The sequence below is a fragment of the Epinephelus fuscoguttatus genome, linkage group LG5, assembly GCF_011397635.1.
Source record: "Epinephelus fuscoguttatus linkage group LG5, E.fuscoguttatus.final_Chr_v1".
Taxonomy (NCBI): domain Eukaryota; kingdom Metazoa; phylum Chordata; class Actinopteri; order Perciformes; family Serranidae; genus Epinephelus; species Epinephelus fuscoguttatus.
In genome coordinates, this window is record NC_064756.1 from 15,635,999 (window position 1) to 15,660,245 (window position 24,247).

General features: G+C 41.2%; 1 protein-coding gene across 1 annotated transcript in view; it reads right to left on the bottom strand.

Moving 5' to 3' along the window:
* Window positions 1–24,247, bottom strand: part of dner (delta/notch-like EGF repeat containing) — a 94,742-nt gene continuing 70,495 nt past the window's right edge. Inside the window, exons 7-13 of the mRNA XM_049575936.1 lie at window positions 23,768–23,881; window positions 11,995–12,228; window positions 3,768–3,890; window positions 3,552–3,665; window positions 2,775–2,906; window positions 2,415–2,661; window positions 1–1,088 (exon numbers count right to left, since the gene is read on the bottom strand). Of these exons, the coding sequence (XP_049431893.1) occupies window positions 977–1,088; window positions 2,415–2,661; window positions 2,775–2,906; window positions 3,552–3,665; window positions 3,768–3,890; window positions 11,995–12,228; window positions 23,768–23,881 (1,076 nt within the window). The 3' untranslated portion in view covers window positions 1–976. The remainder of the gene's footprint in view (window positions 1,089–2,414; window positions 2,662–2,774; window positions 2,907–3,551; window positions 3,666–3,767; window positions 3,891–11,994; window positions 12,229–23,767; window positions 23,882–24,247) is intronic.

The window sequence follows — 24,247 nt, forward strand, 5'->3', positions numbered from 1 at the left end:
CTTAAAGCCAGCAAAGAAACTCTCATCCAGAAACTATTCAACACTGTCAATACTAGAGGTGAATTTGTACACTGGCATAAACAGGTACACTGAGTTAAACCAACTATGTTTCTGTGAATTGAGAAATATACCTACCTATTATCCTAAATATCACTGAAATACATACAGTAGGATGGTAGGGTCACAGTACTCCAGTAAACCCACTTTCTTTACTAATCATACACCATTGAGAAACTTGCATGTAAAGAACAGGACAATATGTATTTTTAAAAAGAAAAACTCTGTGACTAGTATTTTATACATGTGTGCATTTGATCTACTAACCATAAATTACCCAAAGGAAATATTTGGCACAATCCTGACAGAGAGAAATACAACTGCAATGAAAAAAACAACAACCAAGTACAAAGGATTTTAAAATAATGCAAAGAGAACATCTAATCTAACCATGCACGAAGTAAGGCAACCTACTGCAGATTTTTTTTAGATATAGAAAAAGATACAGTGTATGCACTGAGAGGAGTGCACCTATTTCTACCACACCTGTAAGGACTGCTGTCAGCCCTGTCTGCTGAGTTTACAAATTTAGGCTCATGGGTTGCTGGCCCTGCCGACAGACAGACAGTCTGGTGCAGACTAAAGTCATCGCTCTTGTACAGCAGAGGTTACTGGCAACGTCGCCCGTCGGCAATAACTTAATGCAAAGTATGCTCTTATGCTACAATAAAGCCTTATCATTGACTTTGACAGGAAAATAGATGTATCAAATTCCCGATTTGTTCTTTTATAACTACTGAGTATGTTTTGGATTTCTTTTTTCTCCGCTTTACATTCAATTTTGTTTTGCTGTTATTTTTTTTTCTTAAGAAATACTTCAAGATTTATACTGACTTTCTGTATATGTATGTGTGTACGTGTATGTATGTGTGTGTTTGCATGTGTAGATGTGTAGTGTACAGCTCGTGATGGTTGTGTTTTACAAATCCTTCGTCTTGATGAGGGTAACCAAAGGCTTGTCGTCTGGACTGTAGTCTTCGTAGGCGATGGGAGTGGCATCGTACATGGCAGGCCTGGACTTCTTGCCAAATCTAATAAGAACGCATAAAGACAAACAGTTAATCAATGTGACATCATCAATACAGTTTAGTGATATGGTGACAAATGAAGAGCAAACATTAACTTTTCTTAAAGGGCACTGCAGCGAACAACGCCACTCCCAACCCCCAGGCTTTGGGCCAGTGGGCTGACTTTCATCTGGCTCCTCTCCTGAGACCAGTCTGGTATGGTTGAACCTACTGGGGGCCACAGACCCCTCCCCCAAGCATAGCTCCCAGGGTCTAAAGCCCAGTTCAGAACAAAGATTCGGGACGAGACTACAACTACTTGAAAAACACCGTTCTGGCGGTTCACACCAATGCAACTAGATGAGATGTTGTATCATCTCTATGCAACAGCTCTGTACATCTGTTCTGATTTCCAGCTTTTTTGGCTTATTTTATGGCTGAATATAATTTGTAGCTTTGTAAAATATGAATGAGGATAGTGATAGTGAGATACTGGCTATAGCTGCATTTGTAGTAGTGATGAAACGGCGAAGAACATAAAGAAAACAAGCATCAGATGGACTGTACTGATAATGAATATGCCACAATAATATAAGTTAGCAGTGCCAATGAGTTAGTCAAAGAGAATGTGTGGGTGGGGGGCTTTGAAGCCAATTTTCGTACTGGTCAAACAGTGGTACTGCAGTTTCCGGGTCTGTCAAATGATGCCATTGAGCTCAAAAAGACTTCCTCCTGTAGACTTACATTGGGGGAAGAGATGTCTATAAATCAGTAGAGAAATTTTTGAAGCCTCACAACCTCCTAGAAATGACTTGTTCTACAATCAAGAATGAATCCATTCAGCCTGATAACATTACAAGAGACGCAAGATTAAATTATTTAAAGTTAGCAGAGTGCTAAACCAGAAGTCAGCTGCTGGGCTGACAGAGGGCCCAATGATGTGGAAGCAGCACCGATCATCCCGTTAATTTCACACTGTGGACACAGAGCAATTTTGACTTCATGCAACTGCACCGAGCTTTCATAGGAATGAACGGAGTCCTGCTGCCAATGCTGTATCCAGGTGTCTTAATACATCCATGGTCCAGAGCAACAGAACTGTTTTCAGAGGCGTAGCAGTGCTCCACATGACTCGTAAACTGACGAGCTTGACACTTTATTCTGACTACGGAAACAGCCATTGACTTCCTCACTTGTTTTGGCGTTATCACATGGTCCACAAGCTCCGGAAAAAAAGAATAAGTAGAGTTTAATTTAAGATTGTGAGTAGCAAACTGACCCTAACCCACCGCAACACTTCTGTAACTTCCTGTAAGACTTCAGTCAATACATACAGATCCTGTGACTTACCTGGCATGACGGATGGAGGCGATGGCGTTGCTGAACTCGCTATCGATGCTGCGGCAGTTGTAGAACTCCTGGTAGGCGTGGCGTGATGAGCCCTGGTACTCGATGCGGCTGATGCGGCAGATGCCCACGATGAGAATGATGAGCATGAGGACAAAGGCCACGCACAGCGCTCCGATGATGATGTAGAGGGAGTGGCGGGGCATGTTGGTCAGGGTGACTTCAGTGTGTGCTGGCTTCCACTGCAGGTCTGAGACACACACACACACACACACACACACACACACACACACAGAGGCATGTAGCTTTCCTCATGTCAGATTTTAGATTAATGAACTGGAGTTTTCTGGCAGGCTGACTTACAGATCTCACAGCTGGGCCCCACCCACCCAGGATGACAGTGACAGGTGAAGCCATTTGACTGGTCAACGCAGGTGCCTCCATGGTGACAGGGGTTGCACTCGCACTCATTGATGTCAACCTCACACTTTTCCCCTGAGTGGACAGATAAGGTTGCGTTCAATGACAAGTAGAGCAAAAAAGTCAAGAGCAGAAACTGAGGCTCTCAGTAATCTGACTCCTGACACAGTTTTTTTTTTAAACCACAGGAACAATTTAGGGCTCAACAGCAAAATGCAGATCTTATCTTACTCTACATTTAAGGGACAGTTCACCCCACAATCAAACTTCTCCTCTTACCTGTAGTGCTATTTATCAATCTAGATTATTTTGGTGTGGGTTGCCATTAATGTTCACATCTCGCGCTGTCTCGAGCATTAGTCTCTCATCCATTAGTAGATCCTCGCATCCTTTTGCACAGTGATACGGTTGGTGGGTTTAGTTCGGTAGTTCATGGACAAGAGACTCATGCTTGTGACAGCGTGAGATGTAAACATTAACAGTGTCCTCCTCAGCTGAGCTGTAACATTAGCTAGTTCAGTGGTGCTAGGGGAGCTAGGAGAACATGCACACTTCTTTTTGCGCAGCGATAGCGTTCGTGGGTGTAGTTTGTTAGACAGAAAATAGTTCCTACATGAAACTGCTCACAACAAAGTCTGTGGATTATCCTGAGTAAGCGGGTCATGGTTTATACTAATAAGCACTTAGTCTACTGCTGCTCATCATGGTGTCAGTGCTCACCCAGGTATCCAGGTGGGCAGACACAGGAAACGTTGAGTCCTGAACTCTCACAGTGGCCTCCGTTCTGGCAGTGCATCTTCAGACATGGGTCCTTGTAGATTTCACAGTGTCTGCCTGCGCACACACACACACACACACACACGCACACAACGCATGTCATATGTTATCTAACACACAATAGTCTCTATAGAAGTAAAGCTATGAACACACACGTACCTTCAAACTGTGGTGTGCAGACACACTCATAGGCGTTGATAAGGTCCCTACAGGTGGCGTAGTTCTGGCAGGGGGCGGACAGACATTCGTTGTACTCCTCCTCACAGTACAAGCCATGGTAGCCTTAATGGGACACAAACATATCTTTATGTTATAGTTACAGAATTAAACATGTCATTTTGCTGCATTGCTGATGCACCCAATGTTTTTTTTAACCTTTGAATGACTTACACTAACTGCTGATGACAGTCAGAGAGCATTTTCAGCAAAAACCTTCTTCTAGATAAATAAATATACTGACCCTCAGCCTAATTCTCAAATCTGCATGTGGTGTGCCATTTGGCAGTGCTGTGGGACTTGTATGTCTGTAAAACAACCACAACCATGGACTTAAATCATCATGAAAATTAAGATTAGTTAAAACTTTCTCTTTTCTTTTTGTGCAAGTCCATGTGTGGCCTTATTTAGTGTGTATTTGTTTCATTGTGGAGCTCCTACATGCATTTTTGATGTACCAGTTAACTAGAGATATCCATTAATTATTCACTAGCAAGTACGTGTAAATATATGTTGTGAGCCCAGTGTTTTGCAATTGAGTTTTAATGGCATTGGGCAGAAGGTCAACTGACGTGCAGTGCACTGTCTTATCCATAGGATGGCAGCTGTGTACTGAGGCAGAATGAGCCTGCAACATCTGAGAACAGACGATCAATTATTTTCCTGTTTCTGCAACACTATTTAGAAGCTAAAACAAAAAACTGGAAGCGTGATGTAAACATTGTGACTGCTGCAGTTTCTGGGCTGGTTAATGTAAATCCTTACTATCTGTCCTGTGTGGGGGGGCATGACACTGAAGCCTTTATTTCAAACACTACACATGCAGTGTATCTGAGTCCTGATGGACTGTGTAAAGCACACTCTGGGCTTTCTAGTGATGGGGGGGTGGGGGGTGAACAACACAACGTATCTTCTGTCTTTTCAAAATGGGGGCAATTGCAGCAAACACATTTTATGTGTTATGCTGATCAAATTTACAAAGATATATTGTTTCTGTTCTTTATAAGGATGTTGTATTGTATTTATAAGAGACACAAGTGTATGTTTTTTTTTTTTTAAAACATATTTTAATAACGTTTTAGGAGTTTTTCCAACAATGAATCCACATCCGCCCCCCTCCCATCCCCCTCATCTGAGGTTAAGGAATGGCGATAAGAGCAGCAACATATCAGTTAACAATAAGATTAATAACTGAGGTACATTAATGTAAAGCAAAGGGGAGTGAAAATACATTTATAAAAAAATAAAATAAAATAAAATAAAATAAAATAAAATTAAATTAAAATACAACAAAATAATACCAAAAATATAATAATTAAATATATATATATATATTAAGAGAGGGGAACATTTACGTGTATGTTAATTTTAAGCTTTTCAAAAATACACATTTTAACCCATGTCACTAGTGGGTGACAGTGGGACACATTTTCACCCAATTTCCAAACCAAAAGTTCTGAGTGAGGCAGGAAAGATTTTGTTGAAAATCAGAGATAGAGTCACACACAGATTATTTGTCTTGTAAACACACTCTATGTTTGACCAGTTAAAAGCAAACACAAGAATTACAACATTAGATTTCTTAAAAGTAAATTTAATTACATAATGTTTGACTGTAATGTAATGTACTATTTGTGGAAAAGTCTGACCCGATATCCGCTGCAAGGTACTATTCAATTTAATTCAGTTTTACTTAAAAAGCCCAATATCACGGGGCGTCGGTAGCGTAGTGTATAGTGCCGGCGCCCCATGTACAGAGGTGATGCCTTGCTGCAGCGGTCGCAGGTTTAACTCCGGCTTGCGACCATCTCTGCATGTCACCCCCCGCTCTCTCTCTCTCACCTCCTTTCACTCTGTCCTATACAATAAAGGCAAAAAAGCCCAAAAAATAATCTTTAATTTAAAAAAAAAAAAAAAAAAAAAAAAAAAGCCCAATATCACAAATCACAATTTGCCTCAGAGGGCTTTACAGCATACGGCATCCCTCTGTCCTCGGACCCTCGCAGTGGATGAGGAGTATCTAAATCTTCAGTAATTAGGCTGACAGACAGTTGTGACATATGTAAATGCCCTGATCATTTGATGTACCTTCATATACCTGCTCACACACACAGCTGCACTTCAGAGAAATGCTCCACCCTCACTAAAATCACCAGAAGACCAGCATCTCTTGAGTCCTCCACTACATGACTACTGGAGCAATCTGTTTTCATTAGCTCCGCTCCTTCTTTCACTACATTTCTCAATTGGGTCCCAGTGCTGACAAAGTTTCAACAAACCCTCCCTGGGCCTTGGCTAACGTGTGTTTGGAAAAAAGGAGAGAGGGGGAATTAATGAGGAGCCCAGTTAGAGCCTCTGGGGTCCTCTCTGTGAAATGCCAGTGAAATGTCAAGTGTCTTTCCAAGACTCTGTCTGCTTTCTGTAGGCTGGCTGGTGTGCTGGCAGCTTCTCATGTGAGCTGGATTACAGGAATCTGGAGGACGGATCCTTCTACATATCAGCTCCCCAGCAGCCTTCTTTCACACAGCCAGCAGGCATTTACACTACACACACACACACGCATTAACACTTGGGCACACAAACTACTGTATTTATGTGGGAGCACACACACACACACACACACACACACACACACACCAACTGGCATCCTGATGAGGTGGAGAAAAGGTCAGTATTGGTCCAAAACATTGTGTGCGTGTGTGTGTGTGTGCAATGTTAATTACAAATCACCAATTTCACCAATCCCATTAGACATGGCGGTCTGAGTGGAGACATTTGATTGGATGGCAGCATCTGCTCAACCAGCATAGTCACAGACACAGACACAGACAATTGATAGGGAGCCCCCCCTCTTTACACACACACACACACACACACACACACACACGTGTGCGCGCAACTGCTTCACCATGGCAACCAGACAACAGAGGATGAAAAGGGAATGAGGTGAGGTAAATGGCAGGAAGATAAAGACGAGGAAGGACAAAGGGACAAGCAGAGGAAGAAGTAAAATATGAAAGAAATGCAAAGTAGAGAAAAAATAAAGCTGTGCTGAAGAAAATTTAAGATATCGGAATAATTGGAAAGCCACGGACGACCGCTCTGCTCGCCAGGACACAGCCAGAGTGAAAGCATTTGAATAAACAACAGTAACGTGACTTGTAGAGGGATTATCAATTCAAGCAATAACTCTTAGAGTTCACATATTTAGGAAACTGTTTCTCGGGTTTGACAAAGAGCTAGTAAAAAGCTCATGCATCATTCAAAATCCAAATCAATGAGCGAAAGAACTGCTGTGTGGCAATTCGTCTGGGTACTGCAGAGACCTGTCTGCACAATAAATTTACTCTTGGGTACTAATAAAGAAACCTTGAACCTTGAGACTAAGCTATCAATATATGTAATCATCCTGGTTTAAGTCATACCTATGAGTCATACTCAAAGCCATACATACAACAAAAGAAGCCACTGTATAGGCTTCTGATGCAAGAGAGTGAATGGGAGGATCAGGTAGGAGATCCAGATGGTGATTGGATTATACATTCAACTGACAGACGGTATGAACAGAGAGCAGTCGGGGCAAAGTGTCAAATTATGTTTATGGGCCGCTGGGAAAGTCATCTATCTCACCACCCCAGCAAGGTAATTGCAAGACAATGGATAATGGTAAGTCATCATTCCACCCAATTGATTTCATCACAGAGGCATCGGTGCGAGCGCCATGATCGTCTCGTCTAAAAATATCTCATCATTCAGCCAGACGATATTTACTTCCACTCTGAGTCTGAGCCCATGCTAAAAGTCACCGTCTCTTTACTTATCACTAAGCTTGATGTGCTGGTTGTAAAGCCAGATTTAGAGTGGCGATGGATTCAGAACGAGATTCAGAGGGGACAGTATCTTATAGCTATGGATAGATATCTGAATGGGAGTATCGGGCCCAAAAGGTTTGAGGGCTCAGGGTTCCCAAAAGCAACAGCTTTTGCTCAAAGTGACATTTTTTGGTTGAAAAGTCCAAGTGATGAGCCACAAAGTAAGGAACAGATTCTTTAATACTAAGTATCTTTTCAATACCAGGTCTGATGCATTTGTTTTTTTTCTGCTTGGTGGACATATAACCTGCACCACAGTTTTCTTTTGAAGGTTCTCTATAGGATGTTGTATAATATTTGTAGAGGTAGGTGTCAGGGTGGATCAATAGTGGTAGGAAGCTCTGGGAAAAATCTGACAGGCTCTTATCTCAGTATGAACAAAATATTTCAGCTCAGGAAGTCGTTTCAACCAACAGCACAAATTTATCCTGCCAAGAAACACAGGAAGAGAAAGATACAAAGCAACCCTGAGTGATGCAGAGGGGTAGCTGCTCTGACAGACAGGTGAAGATCAGAATCAGAATCAGGTAAGTGAGTCCTTCGCAGCACAAACACACACACATGAATGGATTAATGAACGGGCCTACCAGACACAGACCCAAGGGCCTAAAGTGTCAGAGGCCACCCCAGCCTTCATTTGCAAAATGTCACTTAAATTAACACATGCTGCAGGAAAAGACTCAAAATTACCTCAAAGAAATGGAAAACCCCTACAAAGAGACACAAAACAACTACAAATAGATGCAACACAGCTGCAAATAGGCAAAAAGAGACTTGTGATTATTACAAAAAGGGGTTAAACAAACAAAGAGACAGAAAACAACTACAAAGAGATGAGAAAACAGCTGCAAAGAGGCACAAAGACACCCATGATGACTATGAAAAAGGGGCTACACAAAGAGACACGGAAAGTCTATAAAGAGACACAAAACAACTAAAAAGAGATGCAAAACAGCTGCAAAAAGGAACAAAGAGACTCATGGTGACTATAATAGGGGGCAAAACAAACAAAGGGAGACAAAAGACTAAAAAGAGACACAAAACAACTACAAAGGGATGCAAAACAGCTGCAAAGAGGCACAAAGACACTCATGATGACTACAGAGAGGGGCAAAACAAACACAGAAACACCAACAATGACTACAAAGAGATGCAACGCAACTGTAAAAAGACACAAAACAACTACAAAGAGATGCAAAAGGAGCAAAACAAACACAATGACACACAAAAAGACTACAAAGAGACAGAAAACAACTACACAGAGATGAGAAAACAGCTGCGAAGAGGCACAAAGAGACTCATGGTGACTATAAAAAGGGGCAAAGCAAACAAAGGGAGACAAAAAGACTACAAAGAGACACAAAACAACTACAAAGAGATGCAAAACAGCTGCAAAGAGGCACAAGGAGAGCTGTAATGACTATGAAAATGGGCAAAAAAACGCAAAAAGACAAAAAATGACTTCAAAGAGATGCAACGCAACTGTAAAGAGACAGAAAACAACTACAAAGAGATTCAAAAGGACAACAAAAGGGGCAAAACAAACAAAGAGACACAAAATGCTGCAAAGCAGCTGCAAAGAGACTCATGATAACTATGAAAAGGGGCAAAAAAAATGCAAAGAGACAAAAATGATTACAAATACAGTACAGGCCAAAAGTTTGGACACACCTTCTCATTCAATGCGTTTTCTTTATTTTCATGACTATTTACATTGTAGATTCTCACTGAAGGCATCAAAACTATGAATGAACACATGTGGAGTTATGTACTTAACAAAAAAGGTGAAATAACTGAAAACATGTTTTATATTCTAGTTTCTTCAAAATAGCCACCCTTTGCTCTGATTACTGCTTTGCACACTCTTGGCATTCTCTCCATGAGCTTCAAGAGGTAGTCACCTGAAATGGTTTCCACTTCACAGGTGTGCCTTATCAGGGTTAATTAGTGGAATTTCTTGCTTTATCAATGGGGTTGGGACCATCAGTTGTGCCGAGCAGAAGTCAGGTTAATACACAGCCGACAGCCCTATTGGACAACTGTTAAAATTCATATTATGGCAAGAACCAATCAGCTAACTAAAGAAAAACCAGTGGCCATCATTACTTTAAGAAATGAAGGTCAGTCAGTCCGGAAAATTGCAAAAACTTTAAATGTGTCCCCAAGTGGAGTCGCAAATACCATCAAGCGCTACAACGAAACTGGCACACATGAGGACCGACCCAGGAAAGGAAGACCAAGAGTCACCTCTGCTTCTGAGGATAAGTTCATCCAGTCACCAGCCTCAGAAATCGCAAGTGAACAGCAGCTCAGATCAGAGACCAGATGAATGCCACACAGAGTTCTAGCAGCAGACCCATCTCTAGAACAACTGTTAAGAGGAGACTGCGCGAATCAGGCCTTCATGGTCAAATAGCTGCTAGGAAACCACTGCTAAGGAGAGGCAACAAGCAGAAGAGATTTGTTTGGGCCAAGAAACACAAGGAATGGACATTAGACCAGTGGAAATCTGTGCTTTGGTCTGATGAGTCCAAATTTGAGTTCTTTGGTTCCAACCACCATGTCTTTGTGAGGCCAGAAAAGGTGAACGGATGGATTCCACATGCCTGGTTCCCACTGTGAAGCATGGAGGAGGAGGTGTGATGGTGTGGGAGTGTTTTGCTGGTGACACTGTTGGGGATTTATTCAAAATTGAAGGCACACTGAACCAGCATGGCTACCACAGCATCCTGCAGCGACATGCCATCCCATCCGGTTTGCGTTTAGTTGGGCGATCATTTATTTTCAACAGGACAATGACCCCAAACACACCTCCAGGCTGTGTAAGGGCTATTTGACCAAGAAGGAGAGTGATGGAGTGCTGCGGCAGATGACCTGGCCTCCACAGTCACCGGACCTGAACCCAATGGAGATGGTTTGGGGTGAGCTGGACCGCAGAGTGAAGGCAAAGGGGCCAACAAGTGCTAAACACCTCTGGGAACTCCTTCAAGACTGTTGGAAAACCATTTCAGGTGACTACCTCTTGAAGCTCATGGAGAGAATGCCAAGAGTGTGCAAAGCAGTAATCAGAGCAAAGGGTGGCTATTTTGAAGAAACTAGAATATAAAACATGTTTTCAGTTATTTCACCTTTTTTTGTTAAGTACATAACTCCACATGTGTTCATCATAGTTTTGATACCTTCAGTGAGAATCTACAGTGTAAATAGTCATGAAAATAAAGAAAACGCATTGAATGAGAAGGTGTGTCCAAACTTTTGGCCTGTACTGTACATGCAACGCAACTACACACAAAACAACTACAAAAGGTGCAAAACAAACACAAAGGCACACAAAAAGACTACAAAGAGATGAGGAAACAGCTGCAAAGCGGCACAAAGAGACTCACGATGACTATGAAAAGGGGCAAAACAAACGCCATGAGACAAAAAATGACTTCAAAGCAATGCAACACAACTGTAAAGAGACAAAAAAACAACTACAAAGAGATTCAAAAGGACAACAAAAGGGGCAAAATAAACAAAGAGACACAAAATGATGCAAAGCAGCTGCAAAGAGACTCATGATGACTATGAAAAGGGGCAAAACAAACGCCATGAGACAAAAAATGACTACAAAGCAATGCAACGCAACTGTAAAGAGACAAAAAAAACAACTACAAAGAGATTCAAAAGGACAACAAAAGGGGCAAAATAAACAAAGAGACACAAAATGATGCAAAGCAGCTGCAAAGAGACTCATGATGACTATGAAAAGGGGCAAAACAAACGCCAGGAGACAAAAAATGACTACAAAGCAATGCAACACAACTGTAAAGAGACACAAAACAACTACAAAGAGGCACAAAATGATCACAGATTCAAAACCACAGAAAGATGTGTAACAAAGAGATGCAAAAACAACAGAGCAAGACTTAACTGTCTCTTAATCCACCCATGCACATACACTAACTGCATCTTTGATATAAGTTCAGACCCTATCTAACCAGTCCCATAGCACTTACTGTACATCATGTGACACTGAAATAGATACTTTTTAATATGTATAAAAATAACGGGGGGTAAAATTGCTGTTATGGTCCACGGATTCATAGATTAATTTAAATTTGTATCACATCCTCTTTATATTACGTAGATATTGTTCAACAAATAATGAAATCAGGGTGAGCTGTCCCACCTCTAGCTGACTTTGGCTAAATTTGGCTCTTGATACCCACAGCGCTATGACATCAGCAGTCCGCAGCACCCTAAGTCCTCCACTAAGAGCAGCAGTCACTGAGATGACTGACACTGCGGCTCACCTGGGACACACAGGCACCTGTAGCTGTTGCCCACGCTGCGACAGACCCCGTGGGCGCAGGGGTTTAGGGCACAGAAGTCCACCAGCTGGGCGCATGTAGGGCCGGTGAAGCCTGCTGTGCAGCTGCAGCCGAACCCCAGGGGGCCGGGGCCCTGGGCGTAGCATGTCCCGTTATTGTGACAGGGGCTGGAGGCGCACGGGTCCACCTTCTGCTCACATGTGGCACCCTGGTAGCCTGTTAGAGACAAGGTTGGTTAATAGTGTGGCAGAGAGGAAGATCTAATGGCAAAAATGATAGTACTCATATGTCTAGAAGAAAACACAACCCTTTGGAAAGCTGCCAGTGGTCGTGATATTATTTCTTAGCGGTCGTATCAAATAGAAAACATTAAACAACACGTACAGCACAACGCTGAGGTGCATTGCAGGCCTATTGCCAATTCTGCAGGTGAGTCAGATAAATCTCTTCTCAAGTTTCATCATTTTTAGGCTTCAAATGAACCAACTTGCAACAAGGCGTCCAGAGTGGCACAGCAGAGGTTGTGTTAATGCAAATCAGGTGGTGCAGTGTGATTTGTGACATCCATTTTGGCATGAAATTGCACCTACTCTCCTGCCCACTAAAACCACCCTTTAATGCAAATAAGTTCACAACCACAACACATACCACTAATGCGACCCACAGCTGCTTGTGGTATGTTTGAGAGTATTAATCTGTGCAACCATGTGAGGGCAGCAGGAATCATGTGATTATTATCTCTGGCAGGCGTAAACCTGTGCATGTGTGTGAGAGTGTGTGTATCCGTCTGTTCACAGCTAATCTCACAAACTACTGGTCCAGTTAGCCTAATATTTTGTGTGCACATTTATGACTGCTCAAGGATCTCTCATGGCTGCGGTGATTCATATTTAGTTGAAAAACCTGTTTGCAGCTGACAACAACAAGACGTTCCATCTGTTGCAGGCCACATTTTGGCCGTTCAGCATGTCTCAGAGCTGATTTCCATAGAAATGTTTGGTCTTATGTTTGGTCTTATTTTGAACCAGAGCATCTGCAGATGAATTCCATACCCGATATGTTATGATTCACTAATGTTAGGCACGATACGAGATGGATAAATCCCCATTTTGGTTATCTCTACTGCCATCTTAACTGCAACTGTGGACAATTTCACTGGGTGCAGCTGTGCCATGCACCGGCCGCCATGTCTGTGACCTGGTTTTGCTTTGTCCGCCACACAGCATCATATCACACTGGGAGCATTTCAGGAGTAGAGCATTTTGCCTGCCTGATTTTGTAAAGTTGCTGACCTTGATATTTGTGCTTCTACCCTCGATACAGTACGTAGGCAGTTAAATGGTTTGTTTTTGTCTGTTTTAATTGTGATTATTGTTATTTCCTTCTTTGTCGTGCTGTAGCCTGCAGACAAAGTTAATACCACTGAAGTCCAGTTCTGAATAAAATAGATCAAAGATTTGTGGCTGTGTCTAAGTTATTAAAAATACATTAATACTCATAATTACATTGTATTTTTATTTCACACGCAGTGCTTGTTATGAAGTGTGTATTTCTTGGATGCCTATAAAATGCGCTTTTTCTTTGTCTAGAGTTGCTGTGATTAGCTTTGATGGCCGCTTGGTCGCCTCGTGGAGATCTGCACTCTACTGAGTACACTTTTCTTGTTTTATCTGCAGCCTCTTAAGTCACTTCACTTAACTGACAAGCTGTGCACACATGCTTTATTCAGTGTGGGAGCCTTAATTAAATCTCATGAAACAGTACAAGGGTGAAAAAATATGTACACAGATTCCCTGCTTGCACAACTAGCACAGAAATTCATTCCACATGGATTCAAAGTTGTACAGCGCAGGTCATTAGAAGTGTATGGAGCAACCACAGGATGACATTCAGTGTTTTTCTCAAAGAAAAAAAAAAACCCCAATTCTCTCTGAAAAAACAAAATAATATCTTATGTAATGTACACAGAGTAATTATACGATAAGTGCATTCAACAAGAGTGCACAAAACTATCCTGTGATTTTTTTAGACCTTCAACCAAATGATCTTTTTTTCTAGCTTCTGCTAGTCACTGTCATTTCACACACAGCCTGATTATGGTTTATCAAGGCCTTAAAGGAACAGTCAAGTCAACAGACATTTTGGGAACTATGCTTCCTCTTGTCGAAAGCTGAGAGAGATGAGAATATCATTACCACTCTGTCTGTGAGTTTAGTATCTAGAGCAAGCAGCAACCTACAGAGCTGAATTTATGTCAGCAGAGAAGGGCCCAAAACTGCAGTTCATTGAATGGCCACTTGAGGCCGGCTCCAGAAACCAGTCAATCCCCACAAACCCTCATGTTAAAATTACAGCAGAAATAAACATGTTTACAGCCTGGTACAAAAAATGTTTTTGGTCTCTACAGCCAATTTCAACATTCATGATATTGTACGTTAGGTGAATTTTTATATATCCTACCCGTTTACATTTTATTAAGTCTTACAGTTACGCATAATAAGGGGTGGCTGCTTTGGGGGACAGGCTGTCTGTCGATAGTGTTCTCAGTTTCTCAGTCAGATCCACCTTTCATTCCTCCACAGCTTCACCCTCTCACCCAAATTTGGTCACTTATGGCTCCAAAAAAAAAAAACCAAGATGGTGATGGCAGAAATGCCAAATTGAGGCTTCAGAATGGGAGTCCACAAACCAATGGGTGACATCACTGCTGCTATGTCCATCTTTTGTACAGTCTATGATATAGAGCCAGAAGAGGCTTAGCTTAGCTTAGCTTAGCATAAAGACTGGGAGCTGGGTGAAACAGCAGGCTGCTCTCGTAAACTGTCGTACATTTTCCGATGAGAAGTAATGCACCCAAATTCGTGCATATCCTACTTATTTAGAAAGACTGCAATCATGTGATGAATGCACTGGCGCAAGTAAACGAGGAAGTAGTCCCAAGTGGTTTTGTAAGGAGGCAGATTGGGGTGTGGATGGGTCACAAAAAAATTCAAACTTTCCCCCAGGACTTCCACTGGAGATGTGTGTTCGGAACTGTATGAATTCAAAGTAATTTTAAGGTACGTACTGACCATGTTTCTTTTCTTAAATCTAACAACAATAACTCTATATTGTTGGTATGTTATTACTGTTATGTTATTATGACTTTATTAATCTGTTGTTATTTTCTCTATCTTTGCCTCAAGCTAACCTTGGGTGTCTTGAAAAGCGCCTATAAATAAAATGTATTATTATTAACAATAAACCTAACTCGCACAACTTTACGTTAATTACATAACTGTATGTTAAGAATGTAAGATAATTTGTGTGGTGCTAATTCATAGGATATCATATAAACTGTTCTTGGAAGCAGCTAGCCTGGCTCTGTCCAATGTTATTCAGCACTTCTTACGTTCACTAAATAACTAATTTTCTGCCATTTGTTTAAATGAGAGACGTAAAAACACTGTTTCGGGGGGTGTTACGTGCTTTAACAGAGCTAGGCAAGCAGTTTTTCCCATTTTCCAGTCTGTATGCTAAGCTAAGCTAACAGCCTTCTGATGGAAGATGAGATTGGTATCTAGATGTTCTCATGTCATTCTCAGGCAAAAGCAAATTCTATTCCTGTAATCCTCACGACTTCCCATTTTTGTAGAAGCAGATGTATGAAGAGTGACAGCACTGATCAAAGATAATATGCCGAGAAAAAGAAAGCAAGTGGTTTGGTTCTGTTATCATCTACCACCCAAAATCATCCCCAAATGTTCTGTCTTTTATCCTCTCCTCCTCGTTGCTGGAAACAAAAACAGGCAGTTAAAGCAGCTTGTTGCCGTCGACAGGAATATTGTGTTGAAGGAGGATGGTTGTGTTTCAGTTTCGTGCAGACCAGTGCAATTAATTTCTCTCTGTGGGCTGACTGGTTGTCTTTTAGAGCCACTGGTTTCTTCTTCCCGTCCTCTCATTAGCTTGTGAGCCTCTGCTACTCTCACCTACTCCTCATCTAAAAATAACTCTCCTCCTTTTTGCTTCACCCCTTCTCCTCCTCTATCTTCACCTCCCCTCGAGAGCTGCTATTGTACTGCAGAGCGGAAAAGGACTACACGCACACACCTCATTGTGATATAGTGAGCATGGGTCCTCTGATTTACAGTAACACCGTAGTAAATCCCTGTGCTGACTGCACCGAAGTGCACACTCCATTGAGCTAATGAAGAGATCTCTCTCAAGCATCCATTGATCTGCAAGACTTTATTTCACTGTGTGAGAGGGACATTTATCACTGAGCAGCAGAGAGGCAGGAGTAACCTGCAGCAGTCGGAGGAAAATCTCACCCAAATCTCTCTCTCTTTCTCTCTGTGTTCCTTTTTCACATCTCTGCCTCCTTCCAAGCTCCCTCATCTCTCTCCCCTTCCTATCATATGTTTGCAAACACACAGATGCTGGCCCACACACACTTAGACAAGCTCTCGCATAAATTTAATGTTATGATTTGTATTTGTTCTGTCATGGTTTAATCCACCGCTTTCCTGTGTTTTCTTTGCTCCGTGTAAGAACCTCCGCATCTTAAGCTCAGCGTTTTCCGTTTATTTGTCTAAACATCTATCTATCAAACACAAAACACACACTGTGACATGGGACCTGGCTGACATAGAGGAGGCTGTTTGTTCCTGCTGCTGGCGTTCAAACCTGCCAACATTAAACGCAGTTAACAGTTTAAATTTAGCTAACACGCTCACTCCCCCTCCCTGCTATCTGACTGGAGGCAGTCACAGCACTGACACTCACACTTCCTCTTCTGTCAGTGTGTGTGTGTGTGTGTGTGTGTGTGTGTGTGTGTGTGCAAGCGGAAGAAAGTTAATATGAATGTGGCACTCGCTGCTGAGGAGTCAGAGTGCAAAATTAACACGAGCACATCTATGAAATTCATATTATTAATGGTATTCATACAGATTTGACTTCTTCATCACTTTACTTTGAACTGGGAGTAAAAACTGGAAGGCAAGCAGATAGTACAGACATTCATAAATATCCAACCCTGTCTCCTAGACATTACATTTGTACGTTACTAAATGGATTACTCAATTATGTTCTTGTGGCAACGTCATCGCAACCTGGATTATGATCAGAGACAACACTTCTTTAAGGTCACGCAACATTTTTATTCATGTACCGCGTAGGCTTCAGAAGGAGCTGGTTGGGGGGGAAGGCAGACGTAAAATGTGCAGGATCTTGACATCAGAACTTCAGGTTCGTATTCAGACATCGGCCTTAGGTTTAGGCAACAAAAGCACTTATAAGGGTAGGGAAAGATTGTGAATTCGGATTTATGTTTAAATAAATAACAGAATCAAAAAAATGCTTTACTTACTTATTACTTACTATGAGCGAGCAGTGTTGTAAGGGTTAATTTTATAGCGCCTCAAAGGGCTTTTACACTACATGTCACATTCACTCATTCACACACTGGTGGCCAAGGCTACCATACATGGTGCCCCCTGTTACTCAGTAGTCATTCACACACACTCATACACCAATGGGATCAATTTGGTGTTCAGTGTCTTGCCCAAAGATATATTGACATGCAGACTTGAGGAGCCTGGGATTGAACCACCAATCGTCCAATTAGTGAACGACCTACTCTACCTTGTGAGCCACAGCCGCCCAGTTAGATTACTTGAACTAAGTAACATATTCTGAATACTTTGGATTACTTTAGAGGTACTTTAAAATCATCTCGCCAAAGCTCATTTGTCTGGGTGTTACATTTCCATGGCAAAAACACTTAACAGTGTCCTGGCTGTTCATCTCCTCTGTCATCGTCATGTTGCAGGTGCACTGCACACACCTTTTAAAAAATCTGTTAATGTAAAATGCACGCCTCATATTAATTTACACCCTCTCCGAACAGCAAGCAAGCAAGCATCACTCTCTGTCCACACTGAATCTGTTAAATATGTTGTTCTGTTACATCATGTAAACAAAGTGCTTAGGGCACCTAACAGCTGTGGGCTCGAGTGCAGATTTAAAAGATGGGTGAGTACTTGCTATCTTTCCATGCTTGCACTTTTTAAACAGACAACATGTTTTATATTTCATATTTACTGGAAATGACATATAATACAGCCAACAGCAAGTAGGTTGTTATTAGTGTCATTTACCGGAAACTTTAAGCTCTCTGAAGATCTCCCTTCAGCCAGCTGCCACCTTATTTAGGGTTTTGCAGTTAAATGAGGAGGTATTGTACAAATAATTACTCATTTCAACTTCACAAATCGGCCATTTCTTGTCCATTGCGGAGCTTTAAAAGCCAGTGATAGGAATAAATACCACAAATTTAAACTGTAACTGTAAGAGGATACAATATATTTTGTATTCTAAATATGTAACTCAGTTACTTGTATTCTGTTACTCCCTAACCCTGTGAGAAAGTAGCTGCGGCTGGAACAGCTGCGTGACCCGCCCACCAGCTACATGACTTGCTCACCTCAGACCCCTTCGCTCCTTGGTCTGATAGCAGAAGCCATGAAAAAAAGGCTTAGTTAGTGTTTTGCTAGATATGAAGTGTTAGGTTAAAAAATACGTAGTTTAGGTTCAGGTTAGGGTAAGATTAAAGACCCTGACACACCAAGCTGATGGTTGGCTATCAGTCAATGTTGGGCTGTTGGTGAGCATCTGTTGCCATAGTCGGGGTGGTGTGTTTTGCACCGTTGCCCCTTGTCAGCCCCTGTCAGCTTTTGTTGCCAATTTCGCATGGTGAATTAGCGTTGGCAACGGCGACAGCAGAGTTCATCAATGAATGAAATAGCTCTGATTGACAGTTCAGCCCAACGGACGAGAAGAGAAACAGAAGTGAGGAAAGTAAACAAAAAGTTAAAGTCAACAGGGAGTGAGACCAAAACAAACTTGTTACATAAGGTAAGATTATTTTTCTTTAGCCACAAGCTCTTTCGCAGAAATGTTTCATGATGGTTTGTGTTATTGTGTATTGGCACACGGTAAATATGCTCTGTTCTTTCAACACTGCATTGTGTTGTTAATGTGCTAACTGGCTAACTAGCGCCAAGACGGTCTTCCGGTTTCCCTGTCGGACCTCTGCTGTCTGTTGGTGTGAAGAGTAATTTCCTTTCATGCAGGTGCAGAATGTACGTGCTGGTTGACTGTTGACTGTAGCCTTTGCGATGTGTTCATGTGTAACTTTTTTGGCTGAGAAACAGTGATGTCAGACGATGCATTAGGGGACTTTTGTCGCTGCGGTTTGGTGAGTCTGGGCCTCAAGGGTTGCATCTCTTTACTTTGTTGACCAGTTGAATCACGTATTAATATATAATGAATAAGGTAAATGAATAAAGTGGATTGTTGCTATGTTTAGTCTCATATGTATTCGCTACAACATGCGTTGCAGCAAGATTCATGCAACTGTTGCATTGGTATGTTTGTCTTGCACTGGTTTTAGGCGTAGTTTGTAGGCGCACGTCATGTAGGCTACAAACAGAGTGTAGCTGCAGATATACATGTCTCACTGTGAGTGGACGCTGCACTGCAAGACTACCTGTTTTGGTGGAAAACAACTGAAATATGTTGTCAGTAAACATTTTACTGCTTCCTTTGGTTCAACTGCATAATAAGCAACATTTCCTCATTAAGTTAATAGAAAACATAATTTGCTCAGCATTACGAGTCCTTCAAAATGCATTTGCTGTTTTAAATTAGTTATACGTGAATGTCACTTTTAGGAGACAGGGCTGGAATACCTGATTCTACACTTGTTTGTATCATTTAAATTTCCATTTACAGTAAATTGTAAATATGTAAACATGAATAGCAATAAGGTCCGACTAAGGTAATGTCCCACGGTCTGTTTAGTAGTTATGTCTCTTTAGTCTTTAGTTCTTATTTCTCTCTGGAAATCTTTTTGGTTTTCGGATATAATGCTGACAGGGAAACAAACGGGAGTGAAAATATTACCTTCTATCCCTGCAGGGCGAATAAACATCCCTGCCTCCCTTGTGATGTAGCAAATAAAAATGCAGCTTTTGCTCTCACAGTTGGCCCAGTGATCACAGAGTTGATGCGTCTCTGATGACAGCTGCTACAGTTGTCGTGCCATCCATCATTTTATTTATTGCATCTGTCTGTGCAGGAGGATTGCGAGAAAACTTGGAGATTTATGAGGGTTGGAGGGTAGATGTGTATCTGGCCTCTGTGCATGTTCATCTGGCCGTATACTGTATGAATGAAGTCCTAATTATTATTTACCTTAAAGCATCCTACTCTTTTCTGTCTTTGAGAACCATGAGCAAACAGACTGAGAAGAACTTGTGACTTCTGCTTTAAACAAAGAGACAAGTACCTCAGTCCAGGGGGAAATGAAATGAATGCAGGAGGAACAACAGAGAACAAACATATTCTCCTTTCTCTTTGTTATCTCTACCCGCTCTACATACTGAAAGGTTTTACCCAAAGGACACGTAATGCATTCATGGACTTGGAGTGTTAATGAAATCCTTTTTTTGATACAAGATGAAATGCTGTCTTTCACTCGCAAACTTTACATTACTTTTAAGGGTCTCCTTTATAGCATCCACAATAAAAAACATCACTCTGGGTGAAAAACATCTCCTCTACTTCTGATTGTTTGCCCACAGGCTGTGTTTTCACAGAGACATTTAAATCATCCTCCTCTGATGTGTTCATCAGTATGGACGCACATCTCTCTTCATCTTTGTGTGCTTCTCTGACACACACAAACTTGTTTTTGTCACTGAGGAGGACATTAAAATGATGTGCATTTATTTCCCGGAGTCCTACTCCAACCTTTACCATAAACACTACACTTTGTTTTTCTGATTTCCATCTCAGAACAAACAAATGATGCAGTGGTGTTATTAAGCAGTCACATCAACCTTTACCTCAACCTCGTCCTAATCTGTCCTAGACTGAACCTGAGTCTCCACGACAATGACAGTGAAGGGAGATTCTTCTTTATCAGAGTGTGTTTTCCTGCAGGAGTGTGTGAGTGTCGTTCAGCATTATCATTCATTTACTGATTATTAATCTGTGTGACCCATATTGAGACTTTCCTTTTTATGGATCTTACATTTTGAGTCTGTATGAGTGGAGCTTTTCTTTTTTCCTGCTCTTTAAAATTGTCTGTGTTTACTCAAAACTACCTAAATATTTCAAACTACTTTAGCTGCTGCAACATTAAAAGCATCAGTCTCGCAGCACTGACTCTGAATAGCATTTACAGTATTTAAGAGAGAAAAACGATTTAGGTTGAATTATTTCATGGCAGACACTCTGACTTGTCATAGAAAACTCTTAGAAATAAAGGTGATAACTTGAATCATGCAGGACTCTATAGCTTCTCTCCATTGGAGAACACCTGTTCTTTTTTCCTAAACCTAACCTTGTGCTTTTGTTGCCTTAATATCAATTTGCGATGATGTACCAACACAGTGCATTTATTTTGAAAGAGACTGCATGTAAACATTAAATTTCCTGTGAAAACAGACGTGTATCTTTAAAGAAGAGCACTTGACACAGTGTCCCAGAACATCAACAACCAACGCACCCAGGGTACCTTTCATATCGTATGTGGACGTGGAAAGTCCATGACCAAACACGTCCATATGTGACGAGGGTGGAGTGAGAATGTTTTGCATGGGACATGCGCTAAACTAAAAATGGGACATGAGCTAAACTAAAAACTCAAAGTACATGTCAAATAATCTTTTTCCCAAAGGTGGTTTCTGTCATTTTAGACAGTTCATATCAAGCTGGTGTATGTTTAAATGTTTATTGTTCTGATAAGTTTGGTCATAACTAAGTATTTGATGCTATAGAAAGGGAGTTTGATGTCATGATTGACAGCTGTGTGTGCCAGTTGGTGCGCTCAAGATCTATGGTGCTGCTCAGGATTGGTCGAATGGGTGTATGGTGGGGAGGAACTCCATACAGTGGCGATCTCTACCGCACAGACGCTGGCTCCAAATGATGCTACTAGCATAAGATGGTAGCAGATGTGTCCTGGATATTTTGGCGTTATTTGGCGTACAATCATGTGACCAATGTGCTAACGGGTGTGAAGAAGGTATAAGTCAGCGTAAAGATGGAGGTTGGGGTGGTGGATGGGTCACAAAACACAGGACTTTAAGACGCTGGCAGTGAACCCTGTTTGTCATGTTATCACCGAAACCTGACCTACATAATTTTACTTTCAGAACATAACTTTAGGTTACCATGGTAACCCCAGTTATCTGATAACCAAGTGAGGTATCTCACTATGGGAAGCACCTTGAGGTGTGACCAGTCATCTTCCACAATTACTTACACTTGAAGGCGCCTCCCATAGTGAGATACCAAGCGAGGTTTGAAAGATGTTAAGTACGTAAAGTCATTCGTGGGGTGCTAATTTGTTAGATATCATACAAAACATTGTATGTGGATACGTTGTGCAGATTGATTTACCCTGCAGCTCCATGTAAATACACGAGATAATTTGTCCAAAACTTCCCTCAGACACAGAGTCATCTAATAAGCTCTTTAATTTTTAAAAGCCCTTTTCTCGATAAAATCTTCTTGCACTAATTGAAGGTGCTGGCACGGCTCTCACCTCTCTTTCTCCCACTTTATGAAAAGAGCTACACAAGTGGTGGATTATGAATTCCTTTCCTCATTGGGGACCTTGTGTTTTTTTGGCAGCTGCAGATTAAGAGTACAGTCAGGTGCAGCAGTACAGCAGTTTGAATGAGGCCTCCTCCAGACCGAGAAAGAACTGACTGCTGGGAGCTGAACCTGGAAGAATGAAACAGCCTTCCTGCCAGCCTTTCCATCCATCTGCTGGATGGTATTTTCTTTATTTATGAGTCAAGGTCCATTGTTAGCTTGTGTTTTCTCTGTATTTTATATGTATGTATGTATGTATGTGTGTGTGTGTGTGTGTGTGTGTGTGTGTGTGTGTAAACACTGTTACTGGTACATGGTGTACATTAATCGCAAACTAGTGCACTCTTGTTGAGAAATGCTGTTTCGGCAGAAGTTTTGCGGTCACAGATTTCCCCAGAGGCTGATGCGGGTCGCTGAGGCTATGAAGACTAATTAGAATAGAGGAGGAAGGTTTAAATTAAGCATCTCAGTGGCACAGATACCGTTGAACACGCAGCAGACACATGGAGTCTATAAAAACTGGAATCAGACAGCTGGAAAATACACACATTACTGCAAGATTCACACACTTTTTCTGTCTACACGTTCCCCTCTGGTTTTTCCACAAAGATAGACAAACATCACAAGCTGCCAAAGGCGGATTTTGGTGCAGATGCTTGTATCATGTGTCTGTCTATTTTATTGATATCTTTCTGAAATGTGCATCTGAATTCTAAAGATCAGATTAATCGTATCTTAAGGTTTAAGATAAGATAAGACAAGATAAGATAAGATAGGACTGTATTTATCAAGGAATGGGGGAAAAATCAATCGCAATATTTTGTGTGGTGATATTGTATCATTACACAGATACATGTACTATATAAATTACTAATATTGCAAATACAAATTAAACATTTAATAGCCTATTAGAAAAATAAAAATCAAATGTTTTTTTAGTCCACTAGACACATTTTGCTGCAATAAAAATGACTGACATAACATGAACAGACTGAAAACTTGATCTTATTAAATAAAACAAGTGTTGAAAATCACAATATATAATCACAAATATCTACAAAGTGCAACCATTAAATATCAACTAGATGCAACTTTAACTTTCTCTTACCTTCGGGACAGTAGCACCTGGGCCCGGCCAGGCTGTTGAAACAAGTGGCTCCGTTCTTGCAGGGCTGAGAGAGGCAGTGATCGACCAGCAACTGGCAGCGCTCCCCTTCATAACCTGAGAAACATTTACAATCAGATTTATTTCATGACATTTGTTCAAATGCAGCTAAAAGCAAGATGCTTAAACTACAAATAATACAAAACACACAACCTTTGCACAGGTACATCATACCAAGGATGTAAAAGTTTAATTTTTTGTTATTTTAAGTGAATAAAATGGATGATGTATGTCTCAAATGTTAGACCTGACTTTGTTTAAATATGCATTGTAACACTGCCTAACCATTGTCTAACCATTAGTCCACCGTTGTCTATGTAAGTATATTTGGATCCAGATTAGTTTAAAGAATGTATCTAGTTATTTTTTTTTTTGTTTTATCATTTTTGGACTTGAACGGCCTTCATGTTTGTGTGGTTGTGA